Consider the following 22898-nt stretch of genomic DNA (forward strand, 5'->3'; position numbering starts at 1 on the left):
ATTCACTTTGAAATAGACTGAAATGCATTTTTGCTTCTCCTAGTGTAGCGAGAAGCTTTTTAATGGTGTAAAGTGTGCTTTTCTAAGCAAGAGCAGAGGTTTGACTGTAATGATAGTGATAAATGAAATGTTAAAAGAAAGGAGGTGTGCAATGTAGCTGTGGATAATCAAACCAGGAAGTGAGAAAATTGAGAACATTCCAAACCAGCAAAGGCCAAAACCCAGTAAGATTAAAAAAAACAACCCAACAACAACACAACCACAAAAACAACAAAAAAACCCACAAAAAGCAACAGAAGAATTGTTTTGCATTTCTTAAATACAGTATATCAGTGGGACTGTTTATAGTAGAGGCTATTTGCTGTAACCAGGAGAACAGTCAGATGCAGGTCTTTTCCTTTGCTTTTTCTGCTTTGGTGAGAGCTCACTGTTATCAGTGGTCTCTTTTATTTTAATTTGGAAGACTTTGGATTGTTGTTGATATTGATATTTCCATGTGCTATTTTCATTGATTATTGCAGCCAGCATGTGGTCATTATCATATTAATGAAATATAATATTTAAAGTATTTTCATAAATAAAATTAATGAGACTAAAATCAGTTTAGACAATGTCTCATTTTTAGACATATACCCATATGGATTATTTGGCTTAGTGGCTATTGTGATGAGAAACACAGTAGTATTCTCTTGGGTACATAATCAGTCACATTTTGTTACTTAAATGTTATATATTTTTAAAAACTGCTTTTATTTATCACATATATGGGAGTAAAGTAGGTTTTTTGGGATCTCTGAGCTTTCATTTTCAAGTTAAAGTTTACCACATACAAATTGTGCCTGTTTGACAAGAAAGGTTTTCTTTTTGAAGGTTTTGCAGTAATATGATTTTGACAGATTGATTGTGTAAGACTTCATGTTGCTCTAATAGCTTCTTTTTAATGGGAGAACTTTAATTGATGTCAGACTCAAAAGTTCAGTGACAGATAAACATCTTCTCTTAGTTAAGAGGTTAAAAATAATTGACACTTTTACATGCACAGAACAAACTGCCATAAAAATATTAATTTCTATGTCTATTCTGATAGGAAGAGATAGAAACAAGGTAAAAATAAGTGGTCAACTTTTCCATAAGTTTTGAGATAGTGGATAGGATTCTGTTAATAAATACAATAAACAACCATTACTGAAATAATTAAGAAAAGCATGGTAAGCTTGTCATTGTTACTCTTGCAGGTGGGGTGGAATTACAGGCTTTGAAACCTCTGTTTTCTGATTATGGAGAAATTTCAGAAATACTTTTCAGAAAAGTAGCTAATTTCTGAACTATTAGCATAGAAAAAAATATTAAATTTATTTTTAAAATGCAGATGACTATTAAAAACTCCACCCTTTACTCAAATACACTGCTACCTCATTTGTTCTGCTCATGCAGTTGTTCTGCTCTGCAGGCTGCTCTACCTGGTGTATATTGGGTCATCAGACACAGCACAAAAGTCTGCACACCAAACTCTTAAGTGTGAATTATATGATAGTATTTTAAAAGGGTTTAGCCTCATTAGAGGCTTTTTATGTCACCTTTGAGGCGAACCTTCACCACAGAGTTACAGATTTTTCCTATGATGGTGTTGCTCCAGTACCTTCTGCATTTTCCTCATAAAAAGCAAGACAACTGTTAGAAATAGGATAGTTGACTTGAAATATGACTCATCACACACGAGTCCATCTTTGTAATTCAGCCTGTTCATTTGTATTCCTTCTGCATTCGGTGGAGAGGAAAGGGAAGAATTGTCTTGACACTTTGAAGGGATATCCTGAGATGGGGAGAATTAGCTTCTTGAAGTCCCCTTTTTTTTCGGCTGACCAGAACCGACTCTATGCTGTTGTGTTATAAAGCTAAATAATGCATATAGTACCTAAATAATGCATATACTTACACAGTTAATTTTTAGCAGCTCTTAAATAAAGGTTGCACTGTAGCACATATATAAAAGAAAAACTGATACATGATATTTGACTTTTACTTCTTCCTGATTCATGAGAGTTAAAGGGTAAAACATTTATGTTGGCAAATTTTAATGGTATTTTTACACAAATGTGGCTATGTCTATGAAAGTTACAGTAAATGAGAATAATTTTGCATTATTATAAAATATTTAATTAGAAGTTAATATTTAAAATTTTAAATTAAAACTTCATTTGAAAAGCAAGTAAATCAAACCGACATAAACTTTGAAATAATTTAGTCTTTATACCACCCTAGTTATTGACCAATTCAAGCACTAAATTTTCTTGGTATTTTTTATTCCAGAAGAATGTAGAACAAAAGGTGAATGAATGATGAACTTCATGATGAAAGGTGAACTTTAATATGATTTTTATTCTGGCCGATTTTCATGTGACAAAAGTATCTTGATTCTCAATACAGCATTTTACCAGAATATGGGCTTCAGCTTGAATTACAATACCTGATTTGATAATTGTCTAAGCTTCCATCCTAGCTCCTGGTGGGTATGTAAGGCTTTATTCACTTGCCTAAACATACTAAATTTTCCACCTTCCACTGTGGGAACTTAGACAAAAATCCTCTTTCACATATAGCTCTCATCTGCAAGTGCCTGAATCTGGAGCTGAATCCCAGAATAAGTTTCTCATCAGGCATAGACTGATACTGAGAGGAAAATGCAAAAGAAGAAATAATCAAAAACTAGGACAGAGACATATTAATAGTAATTTTGTACACTGAAGTAATATGTACACTGAAATGATATATGCACTGAAAATTTAAGACACTGCAACACATTCATCTACCTTCATTTGTCTCTAGTCTCTATTCTCATCCTTTACTGTCTCCCTGTTTATATCTATTCCCTTGTTATTTCCAGCTCAGTGGGGTGCAACGTTTCCACCACACAGATGTGTGAGAATAAGGAGAGATAAGAGATAAGAGATGAGAGATGAGATAAGAGATAAGGAGAGAGGCAAAGACAAGGCACAGTGCTACCCAAGCTCCTGAGTGGCTCCTAGGTCAATGGTCAGGACTTTCCACCAGGATCTGCCTGAGACAGGTTCAAATCTATAATTCATCTGGCTATGTAAGCAAAAGGGACTTTAAATGATAACCTCATTCTTTAGCCAACCACATGCTGTTTTGGGACCTTTGGTGGTCTTGTTATGATTTTTTGCATTTCAGACACCAGGTGTGAGCAGAGGCCAGAGGTGAGGGTTCTGTCCTTAGGAAGGCAGGGTGGGGGTGAGAGGAGACAGAACTATGGTTTCAGCAGGACTGGGTGGCTCTCCTTCCCTTGCATTGCCTTCTCTCCATTTACTCTTTCCCTCCTAACCCTGGAATGACCACAAAAGGGCAGTTCACAGTGAAGTGTAGCCATATACTGAACAAGATCTGATTCCCTGGGAATATGGGGATTTGAAAGGGATTCTTCTGCTGTGCCTTATTGATGCCTTCTTGGTGAAGGTTGTGCATGGAAAGATGCCCAGACATTGTTTCAATTTATTTATTATTTATAAATTTCCTTAGATGAGAATCATCTAGTCAGTTATACCCCAGATATGAAACCACTGTTTGCCAATTTCACCATTAAATATGGCTATTTATGTATAGCATATTTGATTGAAAGCAGCTGAATTTTTTTAATTAGCATAAATAAATTCCTGTTGAAAATGATACACTATTTTGAAATGAAAGTATTCTCATTTCTATGCATATGCTGATACTTTAAATAAATAAAAGAATTCATAGAAGTGTAAAGTATGTTAAAAAGCAACAAATTCTGCCTTTGTATACATACAACTATGTATTCCAGCAGCAAAGCTATTAGGGATTTAATGATGCCTAACATTAAAATTATCAAAACCTTCTCGGTGCAAGAATAGAAATTCAAATATTGTCTGGTTATTTCTCAGGGTCTTTGTGACATAAAGTGTGACTTTTCTGTATGTTTACTATTGCCAAGACTGGTTACAGGTAGTTTAGGATAACAGGAATCGTTCCAGGTTGTGACTACAAAGAAATTTGCTTTTATTAAACCCAGCATAATTAGAAATATTTCCATAATTTTTAAAAAATTGATGAAATAATAGTCTGAATCTAATATTGGAAGAATTTGAAATTAACAGCAAGTCCACTCAACAAAAGCTCTGCTGAAAGTCAAAGGTAAATGTGAAATCTTATCTTCTGTTCTCATGACCTTTTTAATATATATAACATGATATCATTTTTCTTCACACCTCAAATTCATACTAATTAACAAAAATAACAATAGACATATAGAATAACCAGATCCTATGGATGTCCAGTAATATCCCTAATTTTAAGAATTAAAATAAAAAAAGAGTCAGATGGGTTAGGTACTTTGTTAAACTGGAGCAAAAAATATAAATAGATTTAAAATTATTTTCCCTAGACAGTGTGTTGGCTACATCAGTGAGACATTTTGTTTGATATGTTCACATAAAGCCTGCATTTTTCTTAGTACTCTTGGGGGGTCTTTGGTCTTCCTGCAATTCAAGGGTCACATATACGTATCACAAAAATCAGGGAGTACACTGTTCACAGTAAGCACATGAAAATTCCTGATATGTAGATTTGAAAAATGAAGGCATCCATGCATAAAGAGGAATTAAAATATCCAAGTTTGGAAGGGTTGAAAGGGATGTTTATTAGTCTAAAGTTGAGTGATGAATGGGACAGCTTTGCAAGTAAATATTAGGTAGTAGTGGGGGCTTTTGGATATGGTGATAGTGGGACAGAATACACTGGTCTGGTTTATCTTTCAGTTTTGCTGCCATAAAAAAGGTGATTTTTTTACAGAGAGACAGCATCTGCTTTTTTCATCTTTATCCAAACTCATAGCAGAGGGAAGGTATGATTTAACCATAAAAAATTGGTAAATCTGCATAAGAACCTCCATGTTTAACTTTGTCAATCTATTTAACCAGACCATGCCCTTTTGAGAAACTCTGATATTGTTCATGACTCTTAAAAGGATGAATATTTATGCAGAAAATATGAGTCCTTCTAATAATGCTGTTGAACAAGGAAAAATATTTCCTATGCATTTTAATGATATTTCCAGAATCTATTGTATATTTGTTTTATCTCTTCCTGTGAAAGGACACATTCTTTATTAGTACAAATATTCAGTGTCACTGTAGGCACTGTTGGATTATGTACAGAGCTTGTGAGATGGTTCAGTAGTGTGGTGTACGCCAGGAGGTAATACCAGAATTCTAATGCAAGAAATTGTCTTCTGACAGATGGAGCTGTACCTTGCTGAGAGGTGTTTACAAGGCTGCTTATAGAACATCAAATGGCTCTTGGGCCTTTTGTCTAGCTTTGGGACCAAAATTACCCGGTTAATCTACAGTATTTGCATCTGTTGCTGATACCTTTTTTTTTTTCTTTCAATGCCTGCTTAATGTAAATTGAATTCACAAGAACATACATTACCATATAAGTTGCAGGTGTATAAATTCATGTAACAGAAGGTCGTATCCCCAGGCTGTAGGAGCTGTCTAATCAGTTCCTGAGGCTAGCACAATGTTTAATAGCTAAATTGCTCTTGATTGCCAGGATTGTGAACTGAAACAGTCAAGGCAAAATCTTTCAGTATTGCAGAATATTTTCTACAATATTTTTTTAATTGTTCTTTTGATACTAATTTATCTTTTAAAGTCCAGTTTGCTTCTTCTGGTAAGTACTTCATTTGGAAATAAACTGTGCTTCTGGTTCTTGCCATGCTAGTACAAGGCACAGTTACTGTGCAGGTAGCTTCCATCCATAAGGATGGCATTAATGCTCATGCTCTCCATCCCAAGCTGCCTACTCCACCTGGGTCAGTTATGCTGAGTTTTGCACTTGCTGATGCCACAGGTACAAGTTTTGTCAATGTCCAGCATAGTTAAAAATACAAGGCAAGGCAGAGTAAAACACTGATGAAAAACATGGTACCTGTCCAGCCAACTTGTAGGCATAAGATCGTTCAGTAGTAATGAATACAACAAAGAAAAGGCTAATTTAGGATACCAAGGTGAGTTGTTTAACATGCCCTGTACTTCCTGTGGTGGGGAAAAGATGACTGGCCTCTGGTGTGGAAAGTTTCAGTGAGGCCACAGAACTGGAGAGTACCATTCCTAAAGCATGACAGTCCAGTAAAAGATGATACACTACAAAAGATCGTGGAGATGTGTGAGAAAATATCTGTGAATGGCAAATAGGAAAACTCTTTCTCTAAGAAAAGTGAGGAAACATCTGGTACACATAAGTGGTGGCATTGATCAGAAGTGGGGTATCCTGTGTTGGAGCAGTTTCCTTTCCGTTCTTCATTTGCTATTCTCATCCAACTGTAGCTCTTTTTATAGCTCCTTCTTGTCTTCTTTGCATTTTAACCATACATAAAGTGTTTCACATACATCAGATATCTGGAAATCTTTCTTGCTCTCTTTATTTTGCTTTGAAGCTAGTTCTGCCTGACACTGCAGGTTGCTTCCCTTCAGTTGGGAATAATTGACCTTTCGTGATTTGTGTCTGTATATGTCAGAACTCCATTGTCATCCTGTGCTTGTTCTCTTTAGGGCAGAGATGTTGCTGCATGTTTTAAGGACAAAGCAAGCACAAGGTTTGTAGAAAGAAGTAAACTCTTTTATAAGATGACTTACTGAGTTTAGGGGAAAAAAATGTGTGAGTTGATTTGAAGATAGATAGGGATCTCAGTGCTCATGTATATGTGCTTATCTCTTTCTGATAGCAGCAGAGATTGCTGCTCAGTTCAGAGTTGCCTCGGTTTTAGACACCCCAACTTCAGTGATGCTAGTCCAGCTGAGAGAGAAGCACAAAAAGGTGTAATACTGAACTGCAAAGATGTCTGGTCCTATCACTTGTGCCAAGGTGAGACAAAGTGGAAGAATACAGATAAGGTGACTTTACAGGCAATTTGGGCATCCCTATCAGTGCTAGGAAGCTTTTTGGGAGTAAGCTACTAACTTGAAATATAGCAAACAGTGATGAGGATTAACACCAGGATGCAGCTGGAAACATTGCACTGTGAATAAACAATGGAGTACTAGTCTATGTAAGCTGACAATGCTTGTGCTTTTGTAAGATAACCGGTGAAGGGATTCAAAGAGAATAATGTAGTGATCAAACTTTTAGAGCTGGAAAATAATCCATGGTGTTTCTTGAAGTTGAAGAAACATTGAGAAACTTGAGTAGGAGAGCCATAAGTTAGCATTTTAGTTATGTGAGTAGTCAGTAAGGGATAATTAAGCAGAACTAATCTGCAAGAGTTTTAGAAGTAACTTGAAATGTGAGTCCAAATGGATTAAAATAATATGCAAGGATAAGGAGTATAGTGATAGTGCTATGAGAAGATAAATGGAGAGATTTGCAGGAGAAAAAAAAAAGAGGATAGTGCTGGCAGGCATGTGAAGTAAACTGATAGCTACACATCAGTAAAGACCTGGCAGAGGAGTGGGCTGAACTTTGATTTGAAAGAGAGTGAAGTTAGATTAATTAGAGGGAACAGGATCAGTGAATTGGCAGCACAGGAGACTTTGCTGAATTGCATGTAGGCTGTCATGAAATTACCCAGAGTGAGAAGCAACGGAAGAGTGAGAAGAGGGTCAATAACAGCAGCTCTTTGGCAAGAGGACACGGGGACATAGATGTGAAGAGAGATCAGTGGAGAGCTGGAAGATGAAGAGGCCTCTGAAGCCAAGAATAGCACAGGTAGACATGTCAAAAACAGTGCCTTGCCTGGACAAAGGGAAAGGAATATTGCTTCTGGTTTCACTTAAGAGGTCACTGGAGGGGACTCCAGTGAGAGTGATTTTGTTGGCAAAAAAAATGAAATGTTCTATTATTATCAAGTATTTTTAAAGTTTCTGTCACTGGCAGAAGAAAAAAAAGGGGGGCCAGGCAGAGGCTTGAAATGAAGTCTCCTCTTGGCAGTAGTAGTGTATATTACAGCTTATTGAGGAAAAACCTATTTTATGATATATATACACTAACATAAAGAAAAACTACATGACCTGCATTAAATTGTGGAGCTGACCCCCACCAGATGCTTTGCAGACTGCACAAGATTTATGTTCTTTACAAGGAAAAATAGTCAGAAGATAATATATAACTTTCTCATTGGCCCCTCAGAGATTTTTGACTTACAAGCATGAACTAATTTCCTTTCTCTGGCAGAAATACATGTACATGCATACCAAGGAAAAGAAGCTTTATATCTGGTGTGTATATATATATATATATATATATATATATATATATATATATAGACTTTCCAAAAGTCATTTGTTAAGTCTGCAATCACTTCTCATGTTTACATGGCCTTTGGTATTGTCTCATTGTTCTATTCAGACTGCAGAATAAATATCTCCTCAGTTAAATGGTTACTAAGATTATCCCATGTTTTCAGGATTGTACTACAAATCTGAGTACATTCTTCTGACGCAAAGTATATTTAGTCAGTGTATGTTCTCAAGTGCTAGCAATCAGTGTGTCAGTTCATAGAAGAATTTGAAACACTAAATATCTGCTGAAGCTTACAATTAAATAAATTACTTCAGGGACACTCGTGCAAGTTGTTTATTTCCATTGCAATTACCAGAGCATAATGTATTTGTTGCAAACTTAATAATGTAGTTGCATTTAGAAAAAGTCTTCAAATACAATTTTAGTCCTTAATAATTTCAACATATACGTGCAAATAATTCACTTGTTCTTTATATTTTGGCAGATATTATTCTTCATCATAAGAATAATTGGAGTTTTCAGGTATAAGGTACACTGATGGAACATTAATTTTTGGCTCTGTGAGATTTCTGAACAGTATTTAGAACCTGTAACTGTTCAGAAAAAATATTGCATGCAGAAGTATTATCACTTTGAGCCATAATTATATATTATTCCCTACTCTAGTAATGTTTTCATGTTCAATAGGTACACATCTGAGTTGTAAATGGATTAAAAATCTGTAAGCCTTTGAACTTTGTTAGAGATTGTTCATTCAGTCATACAGCTTTTAAAAATATCTCAGTAAATGGAACTTCCCTTTTCTGCTTCCTAATAAAGTTTGAAGTATATGCTGTGGTGGTATCAACAGCAGCATACTAATTAAATCATGTTGAAAGGTAAAATTACATTGTGATAATAATGTTTTCTTTTTATAATAACTTAATTTTAGTTTTCCTGTATAATTTAGCAATTCCATAGGAATTACATGAAATTTCAAAACGTATGTCAGACTTTAACTTCACATTCCTTTCTCTTCCCTGTTACCTTCCCATGCCTATAAGCACTCTGATTAAATTGGAGACTAGAACTATATAATAGAAGCACATGCAAAGCTAGATTGCTTGCTCTGATCCTTCTTGATTCATATCAAGTTATCTCTTTGTAACAAGTTTGTTTCAGAAAATAAAAGAATGCCTTTGAAAAGCTTTTTTTCCCTTCTTTTCATCAAAGCCTAACTTTTCATCTGCTTTCCTGTACAATCATACTGCTGTGAATGTGTTGCTGTGTTTTCTACCTAATAACCTCTGAATGTGCTTATCAAATTCAAACACTTTTGGTAGGGGAGACAATGGTGTAGATAGGGGGCTTGATTTCTCAAGTGTAATTAAAATCCCTGAAATGTCATCAAAGTTGGTGGCTGGGAAGTGGAAATAAACCCTATTAATATTCTCACTGAGGGAAAGATTGGTCTGATGCCACACTTTACACACTGAAAAAAATCCTTGTAGGTGAACATCATTATAAGTTATACAGAAGAAAGGTTTCTACCTAGACAGAAAGTCAAACTTCAGACACAAATAGATAGTAAATAAGGCCTCATTATTTTCTAGTGTTGATGGAGCTGCTTGTCAGTAAAGGCAAGATTCATCTCACCTCACTTTTCCATTCTACAGTGTTGATATCTTTATTTCCATGCTTGGCTCTCATTGTAGTCATTGGAAAGAAACAGCTCTTGGAAGGTCATTCATTTCAGAGTATGAGCTGAGTGCCCAGGAGCAGGGTTTGAGCTCTTAAAGAAATGGGATAATCCTGTTCCAACAAGCTGTGTGTCCAAAGCTGTGGATAAATGAATTGGTGGGATCAGGGAGCAAATGGAGCTTGAGAAGGGAACAAGTTCAGGCAAGCAGAGGTGATTGTAAGAAGAGAAGAATTAATGAAATACCTTCTCATTTGCATGCTTTTTGTAATTTGACTTGGAGAGAAAAAAAGTCAAACTGCCTTAACTCAGTTTCTGTTTCTATGCCACCTGGGAGATTATATAAGCTTCACACACAGTTTTTGTATTGAGCAACACATATTTAAACTCTCACATGTGTAATGTCTTATGTTCTGATATAAATTGGTTTTGTTTTCCAAAAAATTCCTACTTTTTTCAGCTTCATCAAATGCCAAGATTCTAGTTAATTGCAACATTCTCAATTTGGTTAGACAGTCACTATAGTTGCTGAACAAGAGTGTTATTCAAACATTGTTGAAATTAGAAAGCAGTTTTCTAATTTAATAGGGTATTTTTGCAATTAGCAGAATTATTCAGAGCTGGATGGAGAATATTTGCTTGGAGAAATTCTGTATCTCCAAACACTGTTTTGAAAAAAATTGCAAGAGATCCAAACAAAAACATAACTTAGATGGCAGAGATATGAAATCTGGAAAACTCAGAGAACATTGTCAGTATGAAACTTACATAAATTTGCCTTATATATTCTGATTAATAAGCCTTCTTATGGGAAAATATTAATTTTTCCACAGCTAGAGTTTGTTTTATCCAATGCTTTATGTTTGCCTGCCAAAGCATCATACAGTCATTTGGAGTCACATCAATATAATTTTACAGGGCATTTAATTTTCTCAAATAATTTGATATTTTTCATAGAACTATGAAAGTGGTTTTCTCCATTGCTAGATAATATGTTAAACACACTATCCTGGTGTCTCCCAGCACAATCAGATGAAAGGAGGATTTACATTATTTTCATTACTATGTAAACATAATGTTTACATAGTGCATTTGAATTTAGAGCAGCTTGAAGGAAGTACTGCTTTTTAGGGAATAGGAAATAGATTTTTATTTTCTTGTGTAAACTAGATATTATTTTTAAAACAAAAGATGTGGTAGTATTTACTGTATTTCTCATTTTTTCTGCTTGAACTTAGCAGTGAATTTAGTTAACTTAAAAAAAAAAGTCTTCCTGATTTTATTTACACTCAGGGGTACTGCATTAATATAAATAACACTAGTAAAACACTTGAGTTATATAACTTCCTGATCATTACATGCAGTTTTTCAGCTTCAATAGTGGTTACTTAAATAGGGCTACTCCAAAGTTTAAACCAGACAAATAGCAGCTCAATAGGCTAAAGAATTAGTGGTTAGGTAATGAGAGTGTTTTTAAATTGACAGTGACAAAGAACTGCTTTTATGGGAGGTGGTACAAAACTCATTCCTGAAAAATAAATAAAGTTCTATTGGTTTGGGGAGCTTTCTTTGGGGGTGTTTGAGTTGTTAGGCAGTTTTGTTGAGTTTTTGTTGTGAGGTGTCAGTTCTAGTCTGTGTGTCTTATAAAAGTCTAGTAAAGATAAAGGAAAGGATCATTAGAGGTTCAAAACTAAATGTCATAATATAAATAAAATGTTTTTCCAGTAGTATGGAAATTATCTAAAGAATAAACTCTCTAAAGGCAAAGGGGAAAAAAGAATCTAAATATTCCACTCAATAAATACTCATATTCAGTCTCTGGCACTGCAAGGATATTAATACCTAGCTTGTTTCAGATTTTTTTTCATAATGCTACAGTGGAAATGCATTAAAGTGTGTTACTGTACCTTCTCTTTCTGAGACAAAAATTCAAAACTCTTTTGACCTTAGCTGGAAAGGCCAAATTTAGTGAAATAAACTAGCATGGAAAATATCTTAAACATATCTAAAAAAAGAGTCCAGATATTTTAGAATGTTATTAATTGTTTTTCTGGTGGGACTTAAGTACAGTTCAGAATCACTTGATTACACTTAAACCAACTGTTTGACTGTCCAAGCTGTTCAAAGGACTAAAATAGAAAAAGGAGGAAGACTGGGCTACATGCAACTTGTGTGTAAATTGCTGGCCCAGGCCATCACCTACATAAGTAACTTGTTAGTGAACTTCTATTACCCTCCTGTGTTCTGTTATCAGTTAAGTGTAGAACCATTTGCATTGCTACTCTGGAGTAACAATTCTCTTCCACTGCAGAGTTAGAGATGGGAGAAGGAAGGCAGAAATTAGTGTAGTAAGCATCTTCATTTTCATCCACTTGTTGAAGATATAAATATAGTTAATTATGTTCATAATTAAAAAAAAATACAGTGCTTTTATTTTTGCTTTCCCTCATTTCAGATACTCTAATTCCTATTCCCAACACAGGCCTGAGTAACACTCCTGATGGTGTGGATTAGATGACAACACCAGGACTAATGTATTTTTCTCAAAGAAATTTCTGAAAATGTAGTACACTTTTAGCAATTGAGAACTGGACTTTTTCAAGCTCTGCTCTGTCAGTTGGAAGTGCCTTCAGGCCTAGGTCAGCCATCTGTAACAATTAGTGATGCTTCTGACTGATTGATTACAATATCTTAACTGCTCATGTAGCAAAGCCCATGTTTAATCATCCTGCTGGTGGCACTTATCTGCCTCCCCACGCTATCCTTTTTCCATCTTCTCCATCTGTTAGGTCTCCTCGGGGTGACAGTGTTGTGGTCCTCCAGTACCTGAAGGGAGCCTATGAGAAAGATGGAGACTATTTACAAGATGATAATGGCTCCAAACAGAGAGTAGGCTTAGATTAGATATATGGGAAAATATTTATTGTGAAAATGGTGAGACACTGGAACAGAATGCCCAGAGAGGCTGTGATGCCCCATCCCTGGGAATGTTTAAAGCCAGGCTGGAAGGAGCTCTGAGGAACATGGTCTAGTGAGATGTTGGAACTAAATGATATTTAAGGTCCCTTCCAACCCAGACCATTCTATGATTCTATGATTTTCTTTCATCTCATTAAAATGTTAGTATATATATCTGTGATAATCGAGAGGGTATATTTATATATTATTTATTTTTATAATGCTTTTTATGAGAGCTTTCATATGCTGTGGAGTGGATGCTCTTAGAACAGGAGTCATTTAATTTAAACTCAGTTTGTTGGTGCACTTAGAATTAGACCTGTTTATAAAAGCTTTCCTTTTAAAGGGCATGTAAGAGCTCAGATCTGTGGCTTTTTTGGGCCAGAAAGGCCTGTAATCTGTAGTGTACCATGATGGCAGTGAGGGCTTGTGAGTCTTGGGCTTTAACCAAAATAAAAGAGAACATTTGGAAGAAAATAAAACCTAAGAAAAGTGCCCCAAGATACCATTTGTGAGGGTTGGTATTAAGGACATTAATAGAAATATTATTCAAGCAAGTTCTTTTCCTGAACCCTTGCTAGCAAAAAGCAAGATAATAAAGAGTTAGTAAAAGTTATTTAATTTGAAAAATTTTAGAACAAAAATAAATCACAGTAGTTTTCTGCCATATCTATTACCTTTGATTTGTGGAGACCATATACAAATAAATTGTAAACTAAAAAATGGGTAGATAGGGTTTGTTTCAAGAATATGCAAAATATTTTATTTTATGCAACATTTCTATACCAGGGAGTTTTGAACTCTAAAAAGGTATTTTAAGAAAAATGTCCTTAAGCCTCGGATTTGCCTTTTGCAAGGCAGAACAGCATTTAATTGTCAGAAGTGAGTTTACAATATGTTAAGTGTTTCATAAAATACAGAAACTGTAACTGCAAATACTGCACAACCTATTTCAACAGTCCTAATGCATTCATTTTTGCACTGTAAACCTCACTAGTTTTGTATAAATCTATCTCATTAGTAGAATATTTGTATCGGAATCATTCAAACAATTCATGAGAACAAGTGCTGTCAGACAAGATATACTTCATTGATTTTCTCTTCTAGTTGGCCGTGATGAGTTTAATCTTCTTAAGATCAGACTCGCAACCACACCTCATTACACAGATGTGTAGGAGAGGAATAAATAAGTATGGCTTTCCCAAGAAGCGGAACCATTTACATATATTTGCATTTCCTAGACTTTAGAATGGTGCAAAGGTTTCATAACATAGCCAGAAGCCACAAATTGGGGATAAAATTTGTTTTGGAACCCGGCTAAAAGATGTGGAGAGCAAATATATTGCTAATATGTGATGATAGATCCAAGGATGACATGAAGTCACAAAAAGCAGCGACAGATCATCTTGAATCTTTATGCCTCACTTTATCATGTTATGTCACAACTAGTCTGTCTATAGAGAAGATGTTCTCCTAATATTTGTAGAAATTTAAAATCCTTTAGCTTGTAAAAGACCCTGAACACTACAAAGTCCAACTATTACCCTAACACTGCAAAGTCCACCTTCAGGAGTGGTGACTCCACACTTCCCTGAGCAGCCTGTTCCAATGGCTAACTACCCTTTCAGTGCAAAAAAATTTCTGCATGTCCATCCTAAATTTTCCCTGGCAAAACTTGAAGCTATTTCCTCTTGCCCTATCACTGGTTGCCCAGAAGAGACTGACACCTTTGCTACAACCTCCTTTCAGGTTGTAGTTGAGCAATAAGATCACCCCTGAGCCTCCTCTTCTCCAAGCTTGACAAGCGCAGCTTCCTCAGCTGCTCCTCACAGGACTTGTGCTCCAGCCCTTTCACCAGCTCTGTTGCCCTCCTGTCTTTCTTGTGAAAGTGAGGGGCCCACAACTGAGCACAGGACTCAAGGTGTGGCCTCACCAGTACAGGGGCAAAATCACTGTCCTGGTCCTGCTGGCTACACTATTTCTGTTGCAGGCCAAGATGTCATTTGCCTTCTTGGTCACCTGGGCACAACTTGGCTCATGTTCAGTGGCTGTTGACCAGCACCCCAAGGTCCTTTCCCTTGGAGTAGGTTTCCAGCCACTCTTTCCTAAACCTGTAGCATTGAATGGGGTTGTTTGACCAAAGTGCATGATGTGCATTTAGGTGGCCAGCCAGCCACACAGACAAATTTATCTGTATTATGTTGGTCTTTCAGAGAAAAACATCGCCATTAGTTCTGTATATTCAGGTCTGTTTCTGTACTTGTTCTGTACTCTGTTTCTATTCTTCCCTGGCTCTCTGCAGGAATTCAATTTTTTCTATTGGAATTATATATTTCTTTTTAAAAGAAAGGTCAGATACCTTTTTCATCTAAAAATTGTCTTGCTGCTTTTTAAATGATCAGTTATAATATCTTTTTTTTCTAGAAGTGAGGTGTTTTCCATTTTACTTTTCATGGTTTTTCTTACTGGCTACTAATTTACTGTATATGAATAGGTTTTGGATAGTTATCACTTATTCTGAATATAGTCCTATATTTAATCTCAGTTGCACCACAGTGACCTAGACAGAGGCTGCAACAAGTATTTATTAACAGTCATTTGAAACTGCCAGGTGGAACTGGCAAACCAACTATTCTCTCAGAATTAAAGTCTGAAACTTTTCATTTGGTAATTGGAATTTTGGAAGGCCAAGGAAAGGCCCATTGCTTGTTCTGCATATAACTATGTTGACATTACAGCCAAACACCTCTAGGAGAATGTTCTAGATGGTAGGAGGCAAACCATAACACCTTTCTGTTGTCTTGCTCAGGATCTGATTTTCCCTATCTTAAGTTTACTCCTGGCAGTAATTCTATGGAAAATCTTGGCATAGACCCAAACAGACAGAATATCATGAGAAATTATTATGAATTTAGTAAGCAGATGAAAATAGAATTATAGGTTTTGTTCTGTGTTTTAAATTTCACAGAAATTCCTATGTATGGTAACCAGTAGGTAACCACACTGTAATTTTTATGTTATTCTAGACTATATGAAATTCACAGTAATTTAATGTTAATAAGCACTTGCAGTTTTAGCCACCTGTTTTCTGAGCTACAACAGGTGTCTGGATTTGAAGGGGTCATGGGTATATGATAAACATTTTGAATATGGTTTTTTAGGCTGTTAGGAAAGTTCATACTTTCAGATAAGCAGGATCAGTATGTCAGAGACTATGAATTACAGAAAGTTTGATACAAATGAAATGATATGACACTCATAAGGTACTCTGCATTGACAGAAAGGGAAAGAAGAAATAGGATGAATATTGTGGTTATATCCTTTCGTTGAAGAGAAAATTACTTAATTTGCGAATTGAATTATGACCTTTCATTAAAATGTATAACTTCCTTTTTGTTCAGAGCTAACCTTACATATGTCCTAAGCATGCCCACACCTGAGTCTCTATTTTGAGGCTGCTTTCAAAGACTTTTAGATGTTCTTTCAAGAATGAGCTCATGTTTATCAAAATTCCAGAGCAAAGCACTGCATACAGTGAGAGACTGTCCAAGATTGAGAAGAATTATTTGTCTTCTGTTCTTCATTAAGTATTTTCTGATGAAATGTCAGTCTTCAGATGTGCAGATGATGCCTACGCATCCTGGGTTGAGTAACAGAGGAGCAAATAAAAGTGTGAGAATCATAGGGTAGTTGAGATTGGAAGGGACCTCTGGAGGTTTCTCTCAAGCAGGACCACCTTGAGCCTATTTCCCTGGCCCATATCCATATGACTTTTGAATACTCCCAAGGATGGAGACTTCACAACCTCCCTGGGAAACCTGTGTCAGTGCTTGGTCATCAACACAATAAAAAAGTGCTCCTGATGTTCAGACAGAATCTCCTGTGTTTCATTTTGTGCTATCTCTGATCCTTTCCTGGGCACTGCTGAGAAAGGCCTGGTTCTGTGCTCTTTACACCATCCCTTCAAGAACTTATACACATTGATGAGTTCCCCTCTGAGCCTTCTCTTCTCCAGGCAGCACAGCCCAGCCCTCAAGCCTTTCCTTGTAGGATTTATGCTCCATTCCATTAATCACTGTAGCCCTTCACTAGACTCTCTCCATTATGTCCATGTCTCTTGTACTGGGAAGGCCAAAACAGGATCCAGCACTCCAGGTGTAGCCTCAGGAGTCCTTAACAGAGGGAAAGGTTCACCTCTCTTGACCTGCTGGTGATATTTTCTTCATGCATCCCAAGATACCATTAGCCTTCCTTGTTTCAAAGACACATTACTTGTTCATGTTCAATTAGTGTCCACCACCTGTCTGTTTCTACAAAAGCTGAGGTTATAACTTCTGTAGAACTTGTAGTATGAAGCTGATACAAATTGAGAAAAAACATAATTTTAAACCTGATGAAACTCTACCAGTTGAATTTAAATTGTGCATTAAATTGCAAATACAAGTAGGAGTAGAAATTAGCTTTGACTTTTTTTAGCTCTTACCCCTATCTACCACCAGTCTTCTTTCACTGTCAGTGGTTTGGGAGATTTCTGCTGTTGCTTTTCCACTGAGAATCCACTGAAGGTTCCCAACTTCTTTGGAGACATGCTTCTTCCAAAGATTTCCTCAAGGATGCACAGGCTGTGCAAGTTATGAGCTGCCATTCAAGGTAGTGCCTGTAGGCAAGGTTTTCATGCATGAGAACATTTCGTATTTTGTGTCCCAAACCATGCAGATCAGGGCAATGAACCTGGATCTTATACATACTGGATCTTGCTAGCTCTTGAAGCATCACAAAATAGAGATGCGGTAATGTAGGAGACAAGTTTGTTCAATAAAACTCAATTCTGACCCCAAAGGCTTCACTATTACTATTTAGCAAATAATATTGGATAAACATATAGTCTAAGAAAATGGTAATATTCACTTCCATAGAAACTTGCTAAAAATGGAATTTATTCCCAGAATAATCATGCAGTGGTTTTCTTTTCTCTAAGTAATTACAGGGCCAGAAGTCTTGCAGTGAGACAGAGTTAGAAATATCTATGTCATTTCCAATGAATAGGTTCACTTCTCTTGCTAGTTTTGTTCCCACAATTGACTTCTAATACATATTTCCCACTTACCTTCACAGAGTTTCATTTTTGTTCATTTCAAATTCTCATTTTGATTTGCTAGGAACGTGCTGAATTCTGTTCTCCATGGAGTCTGACATCTCTCCCACACTGGGACAATTTGCAAGTTTTTTGTTACTGGATCGCAGAAGTTATTAATAAGTAAAACTGTCCAAGACAGGTCCCTGCAGCTCTCACTTGAAATATTCTCACTATCTCACACTGAGCTAACATCTGCTTTTTGTGTGTATTTAGGCTGGGCGATTTCATTTAGATAAGAGTTTTATATGTAAGCTTCTAATATGAAAAGAAGGAGGGGGAAAAAGGGGGTGACTGCTAAAATTCTGTCATCCTTCCCTTTCTTGTACCTGACCTTGCTTCCTCTCTGCAGTGGTAAACCCTTCCTCAGCTGGCTGTAGAGAGCCAAGATGCACCTTTTGAACAATTCAGGCTCTCTGTATATCCCTGTCTGCAGAGAGGCAGAGACAAAGAAAGTGCAGTGAAGGATGCAAAAATGTATTTTTATGCCAAATATGATCATTAGAGTTTCTTATGGATCTGAAGTTTTAGGACACAAAAGGTTTTGATAACTTCTAAACTCCACTGAGCCTTTTCCCTGGAGAGGAACAAATGAATGACATGGTCCTTTTTGATTCCAAGGTGTATGCTGGAAATAAGAGTGGCTGGAAGTGATTTTAACATATTTTAACATGCATTCTTGGACTTAATATAGCTAAAGAAAACATTTGTAGCCATATATTGTGTCATATGTGGCCTGGGACAGGAATTTTTTGTTCCTTGGGGAGGAGCAATGGGTAGTGTAAATAGCACAATGCCCAAGATACTCAGGGAATTGATTAACTCTGCAGTAACTAATACTTACTGACTGTGTTTCTCTCTCCTCTCTCTGGTACACATATCCACATTGAATTTGATCCAATTACATCAGTGCTCAGGCCAGCGAGCCTGAAATTCAGACCTCAAGTTGTGGGGTAATTGCCCATGCAATGAGAATAACAGCTTTGCAATTGTGCCCTATGCGAGCATCCACACTATGTGTAATGAGGTTCCTCCCCAGGCTGGCTGCTTCTGGCTCCAGATACACATTTGACTGTCACTGTGACAGTGGTGGTATGATCCCAGTTCCTGCATGTAGCTCTGTATAAATAATCAATTTTTTTGCATGTGCCTCCTTCAAGTTTGAACAAGCCTTTTTGCTCTCTTTTCAGTGGTCAAGTAGCCCTTAAATCTTCCTGGATCCTTTCTTCCCCTTGCCAGTCATTACGAAGGCATCATATTGGCATTCATTGCTGAGCTACTGTTTATTCTCTAGGGAGGTTTGTTAGGTTGCATTAATACAGATGAGGATCTGCTCTGTCTCCACTCCTCCCAGTGCCAGCTCATTGCCTGCCAACTGCGAGGTCAAGAGATCTATGTTTTCTGTCAAACAGCAGCCGCTGCTTTTATGAGCGCTGTAGCAATCTCCAGCTCACCAGCCTGTCATGTAGGTAGAACCACAGGGAGAATTCATTAAATATACTAAAGGATGTGGTAGGGGGTTTTAGCCACCCGATTTTATTCCTATAGACATTTCTGGGTTTGCTTATTTTTTGTCCTATCAGGACACCTGTATCTAAATGAGATTAGAAAATGAACTGATCAGTGTGGCTGACAGAAGAATGGGAAGGGTCTGTGAAAGAGCTACCTAGCCAGAAAATTAATTTACTTATTTTTTTGCCTTATTTTATTTTCCCCCCAAAAAACCTCCAGGAGATGCATTAGCTCTTGTGTTTTACAATATAATCAGCTTGATCATAGTTTAGTGACTGAAGAGTGATTCAGCTTGTTCAAGAAACGAGTCACGCAAAAGCAGGGATCTGACCAGTCAGACTGGAAAACAAATAACAATTCTCTGCACTATATTTATGCATGTTCATAAGGAAAAAAAACCCCTTCCACCTCTGAAAAATCCTCCAAATGCATTTCAGACTTTTCAGGAAGTATTTGAAAGCTGCGACAATTCTCTAACCCTTTCTAGCAATTTTTTCCACCTTTCACCATTCACCTCTCGGACACAGCTGGCCCATCTCTCTAATCTCATTTTGTTCCCCAAGTCCAAATGGCAGCTTAACATTAATGCTTTTGGAGCTAGGAGAGCAATAATGATGCCTGATGCAAAATGGCAGAGATGGCTAGCACACCAGGTGTGCTAGAGGGAGACCCTAGAGAGATGGAGGAGAAAGCTTCAAGCCAGGCAGGATGGGAACTGTCCTGGGGCAGATCTTGCAGGCAATATTGAGTGATGGACACAGGGACACCTCTTGTACACAAGGAGATAGGCCAGCTTCTTCAGAGGAATGTCAAGGACACAGAAATGAGATCATCTGTCAGTCTGACAGTCTTCCCTTTATACATTTCCAGTCTTTCAGGGGTTTCCTTTTTTCTCTTGGATTGCATCGATTTCTATAGGTGTGTGAGATGAGTGCACTTCCATGCTGGGTTGACTGACCATGAACCTGGCATTATGGACGAACTTGCTCTTTCCTAAATAATTCCAACATATTTTTTAGAGTGCCTTCCTAGTTATTCTGCAAATTTTATAACTAGGCCTGATTATTTTTGTGTTTGCAGTGACCTTCACCGCTGGTAGAATTCCCTTCTCAGAAACTCAAACCAATGACTGTTGCAGGCAATAGCACTTCTGATCTGCTGGTCACATGCCAGTCAGCTTTCCAGAAAAACAGCAATGGAAGAAATTTCTCATGAGGATCTCATGAGTTTAGAGTAATGTCACAGCTGCAGATAGAAAGCAGATGCCAATGAGCAATTGAGAAGTTTAGTTTTCATTTATGCAAGGGGTTCCATAGCCTGAGGAAGTGGGGGTGACATTTAATTCCCCGAGAGGTCTCTTCTAGCTGTAGCTTGCTAAGGGAAGGAGCTGCTCCCCTACAAAATGGTCATGCCTTAGTACTCTCTGTCAGTAATGGCAGAAGGGAAAAGGCTCAAATAACTTCCTAAGGACAAAATAAGGCAAAAAGGCACAATTAATATACCCACATGTGTAAGTTTGTCTTAGTTCAAGAAAAAGAATTAATAAAATGCTGAACTTCAGAGAATATTTCTGTGCTTTTCTGAGTTTAATGGAAAATGAGTGTGATCACAGCAGTGGTTTTTCATGGACCCCTGGTATCATAAAATAATGCTTTTGAGTTTCAGGAAACTTATTTCTTTTCACACATCTGAAAGACCTACAGATTTAGCCATCAGGACTTGGCCAACTCCACAACATCCTTTTCACTTGTCTGTCTCTACTCTGTGTTTCGTCAGTCTAAAGAGAGCTATTAAATCTGGGTGTTGTTTTTTCCTGTGGTGAAAAAGAAATAGCTTTTTGGGTAGAACAGCAAAGTTTTAGCAATTTTACAAGTGTCTGGAGTTTATTTCCAGCAGTCTGTTAATACTCAAGTATGTTAGACATGGTGAGAGGTGTGGAAGAGGAGTGTTAGCTGTATGTGACTCAGATCAACGGGGAAACAATTTAATGGGTTTGATCCATATATTGTGTTGCAAAGCACCATACCAGGATCACACACCTAATCTGAAGGGATGCACATTTGAAAATAATTTTTAATGTGGCATAATTTGTAAGCATTTTTATTTTACTATATAATTGCTTGTTGTGTGCACGGCAAAAAACCTGAAAAATGCCAGAACAACAAGGCATGAAAAATTCTGAGACAATATAAATTGGAAGAGATGTTTTGAAAGTAATGAAACTATGTGAATTTTGACCTCGTAACTCTAAGGTTGGAGGTAGAAATGTGAGCTTGAATATTAGACTGTTATATGTTCTGTACATCTCTTCTTTTGGTATCACAATAAACTTATTTTTCACTTGGAATGTGCAGGATAATTCAAATATCCTTTTCGTAAATTGGTTGGAGAGCAAACTATAACATCCTTATTAATCTTTATTTTATTTTATTTTTGTTTCAGGTTAGGTTTCCCTATGATGATCGTGTCCTGTACTGTCGGGATGTGCTATCTTCTTGTTGCTCATGTTGTAGTAGGTTGGAACTCATAGTAATTTATACTTTCAAGACTTGGATAAGCTTTCTATTTTGTTTAGTTTATATCAGAGTGCTAAGAAGACATATGAAAGGAAAAAGATGTATAAAACACCAATATATGTTATCAATCAAAATTATGGTTGGCATAAAAATCAGATATGGCCATTCTTAACCATTTGTTTTATGAACAATATGGAGAACTAGACAATCAAAATTGAAAGAATCCATATATTTCATTATGAATGCAATTAGTGTGCAGATAAAAAGGAACCGTCTCAAGGGAATATGCTGTGCCTGAAAGTTTGTATTGACACAATCTGAGCGTAGCCACAGATGAAAAACTCATTCACAATAACAGATGTTCAGTAATTTCTTTTAAGGCTTCATTTTTCTTTGTCAATATATTTAGCTATTTGTATGAAAGTAACTAATATTCAAGTTGTAATAATTGACAGTTAAGCAGGAACTCTGTATACTATGAAGGCTGTATCATTATCTACATTAAAAATAAACACGTCCTGAAAATGTGCTGTGGAAGGAATGATTATTTTGGAAGCAGGATTGCATTCTCCAGAAGCTTTGATTTTCGTTTTAAAGCTCCTAAACAGTGTTGGGCTACCTCTATTTTTCTTTCTTAAAATAAACTAATGCCAAACTTTTTACAAAAGTATAAACATAAATAGTGATAAAACATAAAGACATACATCTTCCATTTAATCATTAATTCACTTTTGTGAAGGAGTACTATAATATTTTTAATAGGTTAATACACTATATGGAAGAACGAGGTCATACTTTGGCTTTGATGTCCTTTTCTCTG

The 22898-nt window shown here is 36.6% G+C and overlaps 1 protein-coding gene across 1 annotated transcript in view; it reads left to right on the forward strand.

Moving 5' to 3' along the window:
- Positions 1-22092, forward strand: part of OCA2 (OCA2 melanosomal transmembrane protein) — a 151472-nt gene extending 129380 nt beyond the window's left edge. Inside the window, exon 23 of the mRNA XM_062515019.1 lies at positions 22005-22092. Coding sequence (XP_062371003.1) covers positions 22005-22092 — 88 coding nt within the window. The remainder of the gene's footprint in view (positions 1-22004) is intronic.
- Positions 22093-22898: the final 806 nt, after the last annotated feature.

This window comes from Cinclus cinclus, chromosome 2 (genome assembly GCF_963662255.1).
Source record: "Cinclus cinclus chromosome 2, bCinCin1.1, whole genome shotgun sequence".
NCBI lineage: Eukaryota > Metazoa > Chordata > Aves > Passeriformes > Cinclidae > Cinclus > Cinclus cinclus.